At 32.9% G+C, this 12,768-nt stretch overlaps 1 protein-coding gene and 2 pseudogenes across 1 annotated transcript; 1 reads left to right on the top strand and 2 right to left on the bottom strand.

Annotated features, from left to right (window-relative positions):
• Window positions 1–1,943: 1,943 nt before the first annotated feature.
• Window positions 1,944–2,880, bottom strand: LOC145571916 (cysteine-rich repeat secretory protein 55 pseudogene; annotated as a pseudogene).
• A 2,672-nt stretch (window positions 2,881–5,552) lies between these two features.
• Window positions 5,553–6,602, bottom strand: LOC145571917 (cysteine-rich repeat secretory protein 55 pseudogene; annotated as a pseudogene).
• A 2,660-nt stretch (window positions 6,603–9,262) lies between these two features.
• Window positions 9,263–12,066, top strand: LOC145570291 (ras-related protein RABA5e-like). The gene is made up of 2 exons (XM_081629328.1): window positions 9,263–9,811; window positions 11,515–12,066. Exons 1-2 carry the CDS (start codon window positions 9,475–9,477, stop codon window positions 11,829–11,831), a joined length of 654 nt encoding a protein of 217 aa, XP_081485454.1. The 5' UTR covers window positions 9,263–9,474; the 3' UTR covers window positions 11,832–12,066.
• Window positions 12,067–12,768: the final 702 nt, after the last annotated feature.

The raw sequence follows: 12,768 nt of genomic DNA on the forward strand, positions 1-12,768 counted from the left end.
CACCTTTATGGACAACCGACCACTGCACGAGCCACCACCACCACGAGACACCACCGACGCCGAGGAGGAGGACAGAGTCGTGAGAGAGAGAGAAGTATGAGAGGGTTAGGCTTCGTGTTTGCTAATTAGGGTTTGGAGTCAATTGCTTACTTGCAAACCTAGGAATCTGGTCTATTTATAATCTTATTATAATTAGACTAGGGCACGAGGCCCAAAACCCTCTTAATTCCCTTACATGGCCGGCCACCTAGAGAGATGAGGCCCATGATGGGCCTCGTCCTCTAATGCTCGATCTAGCCCCTTTGTGTGACCTTATAGGATCCGTCCAATTGGGCTTTGGGCTATTTTACTAGCCCAAAGATCATTAGTACCTCTAGCTATGATAAAACGACGACCCAAATGTACGAACTTAATTATCTCCATAATTTGATCAATTTATATATCTAGTAATTGCACACGACGAAGACATAAATCCTTCACTGTTTACCCGAATTGATAGCTCTTTATAAGAAAACGCCTTGTGTTGTGTGCTTTATTTTTAACCGCATAAATCGCTCGATTAAGGATTTAAGAGGTTATTTTGACCTTAAGAAACAAACTTGAGTTTGAAATTGGCATAAAAATGCCTCGGTTTTCAAGCATGTAACCAAGGCATTTTCTTGCACACAAACTGTGGCATTTTTAATCATTTTTTTTGTTTGCCCATTTGAATTGCTAATTGAGCATTAAGGGTCCCAAAACTTTAACGGAGCATGCAAATTTTGCAAGTCGGAAATGAAGAACACAAATCGCCGCACTATTTTGAGTAGAATATTCCCTAAGATGCCCGTTCTGATCATCGGCATATTATTTTGCACAAATACTTGAATAGTTAGTGGTGATGTTGAGAATCTATACCTTAAGTCTTATTATTTTTTGCACATGAGCAATAGTTGAGAATATTTAGAGCTAATTTTTCGATAATAGATGGCATTATATTTTATATTTTTCTTCCCAAATAGTTGAGGATTCAAGCCATGATTTGTTATATTTCTCATTTAACATTTAACTTCTCATTTTAGAAGCCAATAATATAGTGCCATGTGACACGTGATCAATCTAGGTGGAGAGAGCTAGCCTATAATCTATCTATACTATAGATTAAAAGGCGTTCCTAATCAAGGACACACACGCCACGTGGCACACCTCTCTTATACTAAGAACGTGCCATGTCACTAAGGAGATTTTGGAACATATCAACTTAAAAAGTGTTTATGTCAAGGATTGAACTCGAGTCATTAGAAAATGGAAGTCATACCATCTTTGCTATCTAATACTTTGTTTATTTATTCTTCTTGAATATAGTTAATGTATGGCATGAGATTTTTGTTTTATACAAATTATTTTCTTAATCTAAATCTATAATAAAAGTATTTAAGATTGTTATAATACAAGAAAACTACAATTTGAAGTAAAAAATATTTAACGTATAGATCCGGGGCATCGCCCGGGCTAAACACTAGTTCACAATTAAAGGGTGCTAGTATCCTAGTACACTAATTTAGGATATCAGAGTAACAAGTAATCCTTTAATGTTGCCAAATTTTTAGTCTGTTCTTTTAATCTTACCTCATTCTATTTTTGGCATATGCAAGTAATGCAACCACACCTTTACTCTTAAACCATCCCATTAACCCCACCATTTTTATCTGATCTCATCATTTTTTCCCATAAAAAATTAATGAAGTAACATTACCTCTATGGACTAAAAAATAAGGGACAGAGTGAGTACTTAATATGCGATGGAATAATTATGCAATGGAATCTAAGACATAAAATTGAAATCTTCCCATTTGCACTTTTGCATCATTGTTCTACCATATAAAATGCACTTGTATTAAACTTTAATTAGAAAGGAGTAAGCACAATAGCACATGCATAATCCATGCACATATTACAACTTTTGCTGTATCGTAGATTCGTAGCACATCTTATGTAACTTTAACTAGTAACTTTCAAATAACAACTTAGCAAACTTTTTAATGCCTTATTACTAGTCTTTTAGGGCACCTTAATGATGTATAGTGACAGATTTTCCTAGAGAATGACCCTTGTTATTTGGAAACTGACCCTCTAAAGGAAAGAAAAAGGGGTAGAGCTCATATCTAACATAACAATTGCTATACAACACCCTGCATCCCTTACTATTACTGCAATAACCTTCGAAATTTCGAATGGCTTGAGCCAAACATTGAGCACAAGACATAGGAGACAAGTCTCTTGTGCACTGGACCAAGGCGTATAAGGTCTCAAAATCAGTCACTTTTTTATGATCTTTCCCAAGCCCTCCACTCGAAGGCTTAACCGCCTTTGAATCAATCCTATCGAACATATTTCCCAACTCTTGATTGAAAACATCAGGATTTGTGACATTAGCTATGTTTTTATATAATATTCCATATGATAAATCCACATTACCAAAAAATTTATTTTGGCTATGCCTTAAGAAGCAATAGTCATACCAAATTCGGGCATCAGATTGGTTAGGGCAGAGTTTTCGGACTTGTTTGGCTGCATCTTGGATGCACTCCATACAGTCCTTTGAGTCTACATCACCTCGGCATTGAGCCAGGCCGTAGACAGTGTCCTTGCCATTGCCATACGAGGCCTCGACAAAGGTGGCACCTTGAAGAGATTTGGTGACTATATCAGCTAACAAATGGTCTATGTTGGCTGATACTTGGCTGCTACTGCTTATGATGGTTTTTTTGTTGCAATATTCTCCTAGTTGAGAATTTTCAGCTAAGGAATATGTGAGGGACAATAATAGTAACACAACTATATGGAAAAAAGAAGCCATATGATGATAATTCTCTAATGATTTGTATGAATTGAATTGAAGTAATTAATTTGGTTAATTTCTTGAAACATTGGTGGGTTTATATAGTAAAGGTTAGTAAGGTATTGGTGTTGGATGTGGGGTATATGGTAGCAGACATTCTTGACGTACAAGTTATTAGTTACAATTCCAACACGTACATACTCTTATATAATGTACACATACCTGTATACTCGTATTTGTCTCGTTATATAAATAATCGTTAATAGCTGAGGTCGAGCCCAGCTACGTAGTTATGAAGTCGCTATCAAAATGAACATTTAATTACCTATAATAATATGAACATTTTTTAATTGAACATGTTTTACATTAATATTGTATTTTACAATAATCCAACGATCATTTTCATGTCGTATGATGTTTATTCTTATAAAAAAAATCATTTTCATGTCGTATAATGTTCATTCTTATAAGTTAAATGTTTATGTCGTATAATATTCATTCTAATAGAATAAATGTTCATTTTCTTTTTTAATTAATACAAATTTTTGTGTTTGTTCAATTGTATTAAATGTTCGTTTTTATAGTAAAGGATGTTCAATTAATTTTACATTAGTATTAATAATGATAGACAATAGCATTTTAATTTGTTCATTATTAAAAAAAAAAACATATAGTTTTTTTTTTTAATTGGTATTAAATCATATAGTTTAGCGAATTGCGAGATATCCATTCAAGAGGATTGAACAAATCAAGTATTTCACTTGAAGTTTAAAAATATGTTGATGAATAAGCAATAACATTATATGTTCATTTTCATTTACAACTAAAATGTTCAATTATAATACATATAATACTAGATGTACAATCTTTTTTTTTTTTTAAATTTAGTTTCATAGTCTCTTTTACTCTTATATTACGTATGTTCATTTTTATATATTACAATGTTTAGAAATAAATGTTAACTTTTTCTAGTAAATGTTCTTTTTTTTTCAAGTAAATGTTCGTCATTTGTGTTGTGCGACTCCACCTAGAACTAGTTGGGCGTGACTCTAGAATTCGGCCTTTTTATTCCCAATTTTTTCACTAGATCTATTATTTTTCATAATTAACCAAACATTGTTTGAATACTAATATTGATAGGAATGTTTAGAAGCTAAGTACAAGGAGATGATTATTCAAAAATAAAAAAAGTACAAGGAGTTGATTATTCGAAAAATGATTATTCAAAAAATAAAAAAAGTCAACTGGAGTTGATTATTCATAAAAATACTAAATTTACCACCTTCGATTTTTTTTAGTTGCAACTTTAGATTATTATTTGTGAGATATAAAATATTCCAAACTTGCAACTAAAATTAAAAATTGGAGGTAATACAAGAGGAGATGATGTAATTAAAAAAGAAAAGGATAAAAAATATAAGTGATGCAGTCCACATCGGATGCGATCAATATGGGTAAATGGCCTAATTGCCCACTTATTAACGGCGCCTACATTACAAATAATGCTGGTATAATATAAAACATGGAGTTGGCCAATTGAATTTTACCAAATTTAAGATGTTCACGAATGATTTTGCACCATTGTATTATGGTGTAACATCTAGATAGAAACAATAACCATGAAATAAGCAGCCATCTATTTAAAAGAGCTACGTAATTAGCCACTTCAAATTGTACCCAAATGTTGATTTATTTTAATGTGAATTTGTGATTGGAAGAAGATTTACTTTTTGTTGAAAATGGAGGCTATACATTACAATATAATACGGAGTAACAGTCTAACAATCAATAGTTTAGACTTAAGAATATTATAATTAAAGTGTTTGTTAAGTCTAAAGGTTGACCACACCGATTAAGATATGACATGCATCTCCCTTTCAATGTCCAATGATTCTCAATTATTTTAATCAAATGGTCTAGAAGATAGACAAGTGATTGAATAGTAATTGATGACTCGGCTCAAATTTAAATTAGTCAAAGTTGAATATGTTTTAAATTATTATATTCATAATAAGTGGATGTGTTTTATTGAACTCATGTGCTTCAAATGTGGCTACGCCTCTGCAACATGTGACCGAGCACCGAATTTCGGCAAGGCCGTGAATATGGTGAAAAAATATTTTAATTTTGAATAGATACATTATTTAGTGGATGATCCACAACTTCAAATAGATTGTCATCCAAATTTTGAATAAATTGTTAAATGCTAACACATCCTCCCTGTACCATATCCTGTAATTTAATATTCACACTATATATGATTAAATTTAACTCTTAGTTTTTGTAAGACTTGTATTGAATTGATGAGTAGTTTTGTCTTTTACTCTTTTAGTAGGTAAGGTAGGAAATAAAGTACGTAAATCGAAATATATATACTCCGTACTACATAAGTTAACCATATATAAGTACAAAGGAAATGAGACAACTTTAATCTAACAAATTAAATCAAAAGAGAAATTTTGCATCTACATGCATGGTGCAAATCAATATACCCTAACTGATTTTCTTTTAGGATGAATTACATATGTTTGTGGTCCTCGATCTCCCATCTAATACCTATTTTCTTAAAATAAATTGTGCACTCTCTTCACGTTGCAATAATATTATGAAATCGAAGTATATTACAAAATAATGATATATAATGTCATAAATTTTAAATTCACAATAATACAAATGTAAGAAGATTCCTCGTGACAATGTTTGACTTCTATCATAATTCGATACACAAAAATTCAACCAAAGGAAATTTTATTATTATAATTCAATAATCAATACATTATACATAACACATCTTGTATAGCCTGAAAAACCCTTAATTACTTTCAATTCAATCACAATTTATTAAAAAAAAAAAAAAAAAAAACCATTTTTATTGTCTGCTTATTTCCTTCTGTAATTATTCCACAGTACTACTGTAACATTTAGGGGCACCTTAATGATGATTAGGGACTAATTTCCTTGTATAATGACCCTTATTTTTAGAATTTTGACCTTCTAAAGGAAAGAAAAAGGGGTAGAGTTCATATCTAACATAACAACTACTATACAAAACTCTGCAACCAATACTATTACTGCAGAATCCCTCAAAATTCTGAATTGCTTGAGCCAAACATTGTCCACAAGACAGAGGAGATAAGTCCCTTGTGCACTGAACCAAAGCATATAAGGTCTCAAAATTTGTCAACTTCTTCTGATCTTTCCCTAGCCCTCCACTCGAAGGCTTGACCGCCTTTGAATCAATCTTATCGAATATGTTCCCTAACTCTTTGTTGAACATAACAGGATTTGTTACATTTTCTGTGTTTTTATATAATATGCCTGGAAAGGTATCTACATTACCAAAGAATTTATCTTGACTATGCCTTAGGAAGCAATAGTCATACCAAATTCGGGCATCAGATTGGGTAGGACAGAGTTTTCGGACCTGTTTGGCTGCGTCTTGGATGCAGTCCAAACAGTCCTTTGAACTTAAATCACCCCTGCATTGAGCTAGGCCGTAGATTGTGTCCTTGTTGTTGCCATACGAGGCCTCGACAAAGGTGGCACCTTGCAGGAATTTGGTGACTATATCAGCTAACAAGTGGTCTATGTTAGCTGATATTTGGCTACTACTGCTTATGACAGTGTTTGGATTGCAGTATTCTGTGGGATTATCAGCTGAAGAATATGTGATTGACAATAAAAGTAACACAACTATATGGAAAAATGAAGCCATGTTATAATAATGTTTAGTAATTTGGTTAGTTTGTAATTTGGATAGTTTCTTGCAAAATTGGTGTGTTTATATAGTAGAGGAGTAGAGGGTAGCTAGCTTATTGGTGATGTATGTGGGGGTAAATTGCAGCAGACATTCTTGACATTGAACTAGAATATCCTATAATGTTAGGGAAAACCCCTAACTTTAAGGCAACTGGATTTTGGATTCAATATTATTTATCTTAAACTTAAGTTGGAAAAAGAAAAAAAAAAAAAAAAAAAAAAAAAAAAAAGATTTAGCAATATTACGACGTGTCGACGTTTCAATTTATATGTGATTTGATTCTTGATTGGTTATAATGTTATATTCCTCAAAGAGACAAAGACAAATCGTAATGTAGTAATACGTAAACAAATATTAACCACTTTAATTTGCAGTCCTTTGTGACTTTGTAAATTTTTGTACATTTGTACAAATTCGTATTTTAATTCCTTTAACGAGTTTTTTTTTTACACCAACAAACTTAAGCTTATAGATGTAACCTCATAATAACTATTCAAACTTATTATGATCGTTATATTTCATATTTTAGCAAAAATTAATGTTGTCTAACGTCAAAACACACACCTTAGCTTCCTAATATAATAATGTACGAAATACTATTTAAAAATGTAAGTAATGCAGTCCACATTGGATGCAATTCTGGTAATACATATTGCCCACTTATTAATGGAAATGCTAGTACGTACTATATAAAGCATGTAGCTGACCAATTAAAATTTTAACCAAATCAAAAGGTTGACTAATAATGTTATTGAATTGCTAATATTGCATCAATGTATTTATGTATCAGAAAACAATAGCTGTGAAACCAATTTCATTTATTTAGTCACAAAGGCATTACACAGAGAGTGTGGGATAGATCAAGTGGTTAAAGCTTCCCTCCCGTTTCCAAAAGATCTTGGGATCGATTCTCACCCCGCCTTTTGGCTCTCTAAACACCAAAAAGACAAAGACATTACACAAATGAGTAAATGACCGAAATGAGGAAGAGGGGATTCGAACTTGCAACCCCAAAATTAAAGTAACAATATACACGAAACCCGCTCTTTACCATTAGTCCATTAGACCTACTTGATTAATAAACCAATTTAATTAATTGCGGATAAATATAGAACCATATACATTTTAAGTTTATAATACATGCATTAATTGATTGCAGCCTAACTAGATAATAAGAAGGGTTACGTAATTAGTCACATCAATTCAGACGCAAATTTTGATCTATTTTATTGTGACTGAAAGAATATTCTAAATTTGTTGAAAATGGAAGCTTAAATTAACATTACAATACATAACATTATGATAACAACTAACAAGCTAACAATCAACATATTAGGATATCTTTAAAAAGTGTTGGCGACTGATATTATATTTAAGTTGACCACCACAACGACTAAGACAATTATGATTTTTTCTAATTCCTGAAGTATTTATTATTCAATATATAGTCTAGAAGATTAAGGTAGCCAAAAATCTAGATTGTTTTGAAATGGTCAAATGGATATGTATAGGGTTTGGACGAAGATGTTAATCATTTTATACATGTGCATCTAAAAGTGAAGTCAGAATAATAATTAAAATAAATACAATGTATAAACATTGTAAATATACATATTTAAATAAGTTATATTTTTTTTTATTTTTGTCTATTGTACATGGACTAAAGTTAAAAAAAGTTCTCTTTGATTCAAAAGATGGATACTACTATTATACAATAATACCTACTCCGTACAAGTATATAAATATATGATAGTGTTTAATGTATAATCATGATACTTGATTTGTAATGACTACCCAACTAATCTTTGATCTCGAGTTTTAGCTTAGGTAAAATAAAAGAGATCTTTATTCACATAAAAAATAAAAAATAAAATTACAATAAAATAAAATAAAATATAAAAATATGTAATAAATAAATAAGAAAAAGACAAAATCAAGTAAACACCTTGAAGGCTTGAACAAGAGTGTCATCCCAAATTTAATGGTTTTTGACTTTAAGCCACTCTTTGTAGGGTTAGAGATTTAACATAATGGGGGTAGGCGTTATTTGTTTTGGCTCTTCCACCATCTACTTGAGAAATCCTCTTTGATTGGTAAGAGGGAAAAAAAATATATACATACATACTTCATTATTAAAGGAAATATCTGTTGGTTCAAAATCAGATTGAAATCCACTTATTTCCATCCCTTTAGTTACTTTCCAATCCACACACAAAGATAGTTGTGGGCTATGTTGAAACGTGTCTTCGTGTTGAGCTTGTATGCCTTCGCCTGACTAGGCCTAATTCATAATTGATCTCATGGAACCTACATGTCATGCCAAAATCTTCTAAAGTACTATCCAAACGTGACCTAAGCCCATGACATGAAGTGTCATATCGTGTTTGCTTTACCTAAGTCAATCTTAACTTATTTTAACACGTTTTACCACATCTAGCCACATAATGCCATGCTCGTACCGTGACAATGTGACATGCCATGTTTTTATACACAATTGTTCACATTGTGCCACCAACTAGCCTTATACTCCGTAACATCTTCAGCTGTAATTTAATCAACCACATTAGTCAACCATATAAGATACGTCGTATTCGATTATAATTTAATCATAAGAGCCACCCCCACGTCCCAATGTCCCCCTTTGCTCCCTAGTCTAATGCAAGAATTAGGACACAAAGTTGTGGCCATATGACCATACCTATCCCCTTTGATTATTGTCTAAGCCTTACACTCTAACATTCACTACTTCTACCCGCTAATCGCGCAGTCTTCTCTGCCACCACTTTGCCTCACTCCAAAGCTAAAACCCTCCTCCCTTTTCCCCCCTTTTCTTCTCCTTCAATTCCCTCAAATCCCAACACACCCTTTTCTCCAATCTCTGTCAATCAATCAAATGGGGGAAGAAGAAGAAGGAACAGGGGAAGAATACCTATTCAAAATAGTAGTAATTGGGGATTCAGCAGTTGGAAAATCTAATTTACTATCAAGATTTGCAAGAAATGAATTTGATCATAACACAAAAGCAACAATTGGGGTTGAATTTCAGACGGTTTGTGTTGAAATTAATGGGAAAGAAGTAAAAGCTCAGATCTGGGATACTGCTGGTCAAGAAAGATTTAGAGCTGTTACTTCTGCTTATTATAGAGGTGCTGTTGGTGCTCTTGTTGTGTATGATATCAGCCGCAAAACTACTTTTGAGAGTGTTAGTCGTTGGCTTGATGAACTCAATAGTATGCCCCACTTATCTTGCTTCCTTTTAATTTTTTTAAAGCTTGTTACTTGTTTTGCTTCTTTTTGTCAATTGGGTTTGTGTAATGTTTATCTTTTAAATTGTTTTGTTTTGATTTATTTAATTGTTTGTACTCGACTTACTCCTCGTATTACCAATTGGTTTTAGGACGGACCTTGTGTGTGGTGCTTGTATGTGGTCCAGACTCTCCTACATTGATGGTGTAGCCTAGTGCTCTAGACCCATTTGATGAATTAGGCATTGAGTCTTAAGTTTGTTGATTTCTTGTTCATTTCATGCTTTCGTTAATAATTGAATTTTGGAGTGATGGAATTATGCTTTTCCTTTTCTAAATTGGATGTTAAAAGTTGCTAAAAATGGAAATTTGGGTTTTTGTTTGTTTCCTTGATTCAATGTTGTTAGTATAATTTGTGCATGTAAGATGCTGTGGTTATTGTACCGGATTTTGTGTCCTTGGAAGTTAAGAATTTGTTTATTAGTAAAAGCTTATCTGATTTTATGTAGCATAGTGTGCTACATTGGAGTTATTCTGAATTTAGGTGTTTGAGTGTCATATGTGATTTCTAGATAAGTATGTTAGTATAACCTCTATACCAACCCTGTTCAAATATATGAAGTATTAGGTGTCTTAAAACAGCAAAAAAGGTGTCTTGGTCAGAAATTGGTATTATTGTCTTTTGGGGTGATGTTGCCTATGAAATTACAATAATTATACTTCGGTAAATATTAGTTGCAACAAAGGAATATTTTATATCTCACAAAAAATACCCCTTTGTTGCAATTAATATTTAACGAAGGAAGAAGATTTTTTTTTTGTTGACTAATACACTATGCCAAATTGTCTAAGTATAAGTACAGTCCTCACTTCCTCACGAACATTTACAACAGTGAAATCATTTTCAACTCTGAGTCTCCAACCTCCTGAATTAGTCTGTCTGCCATGACGTTGAGTTACAATTTCTATTGTACAACCACCATGCTACATGGCTACTCTCTTCCCTCTATTTTAGAGACGAGTGGATTGTATTATGACATTCTGACGACAAGGTGCTAAGCAACAGAAGAGCAATTGACTGTAACAAATCAAGAAGTTGCAATTTGTACCTCTATAATTCAACTAGTTGTAGTTAGAATTTTACAAACTCGGTATCTTGTTTGGAAATCCTCACATATAGATGTATATTTCACTCTCTGCTTACCTATACTACATATTTTGAAGGTTGGGATAATTAAGTTTTTTTAAGAAGCTTTTGAAAGGAAATTCGTCATGCATAGAAAATGGATTTTGTCATGTAATCTTCTTCACTTGGCTTGTTGAAACAATAGAACCAGGAGATTTCACTTCCTTTGCCTATTGCTTATGCTAACCCTTTTGAAATTCTTGTCTTTATGCCTTGTTTCTTTGTATGAGATAGTCACTTTGTGACTTAATTTCTTTGAGTTGACATATGCTTAGCTTCCTGTAAAACTGATTTGCTGGTGCCCCTTTCCTTTGTGTTGGATTGTGGGACTTAAGTCTTTTATAGTACACTCACTTGAGTTTTAGAAGATTTGATTGAGATATAAGTATGGAACCGACTATCCAAAGATGAGACATCAAGCATTTTCTGTAGTAAGAGGAAATGGATCTTATGCTTTTACGTGATGTTTAACTGAATTATTATTGGTTTACTTTTCTTGCAGCTCATTGTGATACTGCAGTGGCAAGATTATTGGTTGGTAACAAGTGTGATTTAGAAAATATTCGAGAAGTGAGTGTGGATGAAGCCAAAAGTGTTGCCGAGTCTGAAGGATTATTTTTTATAGAGACGTCAGCTCTGGATTCAACTAATGTCAGAACGGCATTTGAGATAGCAATCAAAGAAATCTACAACAATATCAGCAGGAAACTATTAAATTCAGATTCATACAAGGCTGAGTTGTCGGTTAATCGAGTAAGCCTAACCAAAGATGGTGCAGATTCAAACCGAAGTCGTCTGGGCTCTTGCTGTTCTAGTTGAGATTTGCCAAATTTTGCGGTGATGTTCAATGAATTTTTAATTGTCTGGTTGGATTTTCAAGTTGTGTCAAAGGGCATCAACAAGCCTATTGACTATCTAAGAATTATGAGATTTAATACAATTGCACAGAAACCCTCTGCTTAGAGCTATTTAAATTTATCGAAATCTGTTACCTTTAGGTTATGAACTTTCAGCTGCATTAAACATAAATCTATTCACCATTATTGTTTGTTGAGATTATTTGGTATAATTATGTCACTATTCAAAATTCTTTTACCTGCTAGAAAAGTACTAGTATTACAATTAATCTTAACATAAAAAAAGTGACCTAATATTCTGAAAGTAGACATCTCTGCAACTCTGGTGCAAGTAGACTGTGAAAATTAGGAGAATCGGTGCATCTTTGAGAACTGGCCGACTGAGTAGAATCCGAATGAATAAGGGAACAAGATCAAACCAGACCCCTACACAACTAGACCATGGAAGAAAAAGATTTAGAATAGTAGTTCCACTTCCACTAGTTTGCACCTGACAGGTTTTACAATTCACATTACGTGCATGGATGTTAAAAAGACTTGAGGTATATGATAGATAGTTCAGATTGCATTTGGCTTGGGTGAGTCAGTATAAGGATGAATGGATGATGAATCATTTGATTTGGTTTTGGGTTAGTCAGCCTGTTTTGAGTAAGCTCGTTTGGGTCTTTCATTTTACAATAATACAAGTTATAGTCATGATTTTCATTTTACAATAATACAAGTTATAGTCATGATTTTGAGCTGAGTCCAGGACATGTTGGTCCCCATACATTAGACGTGAGAGGCACCAAGCTCTGCTCTTTAGCTTCATAGTCACACAAATGGTGCCTACAAAGGAGCTGGTGAGTTTTTGCGGTAGATTATGTAAGACCTATCTGATTTAAGGCATTAAACGCTAA

This window comes from Chenopodium album, chromosome 12, assembly GCF_948465745.1.
Source record: "Chenopodium album chromosome 12, dcCheAlbu1.1, whole genome shotgun sequence".
Lineage (NCBI taxonomy): Eukaryota > Viridiplantae > Streptophyta > Magnoliopsida > Caryophyllales > Amaranthaceae > Chenopodium > Chenopodium album.

Coding starts and splice junctions, on each gene's coding strand:
- LOC145570291 (XM_081629328.1), top strand. CDS start 9,475: ATGGGGGAAGAAGAAGAAGGAACAGGGGAAGAATACCTATTCAAAATA. Junction 9,812..11,514: donor TTGGCTTGATGAACTCAATA/GTATGCCCCACT, acceptor CTTTTCTTGCAG/CTCATTGTGATACTGCAGTG.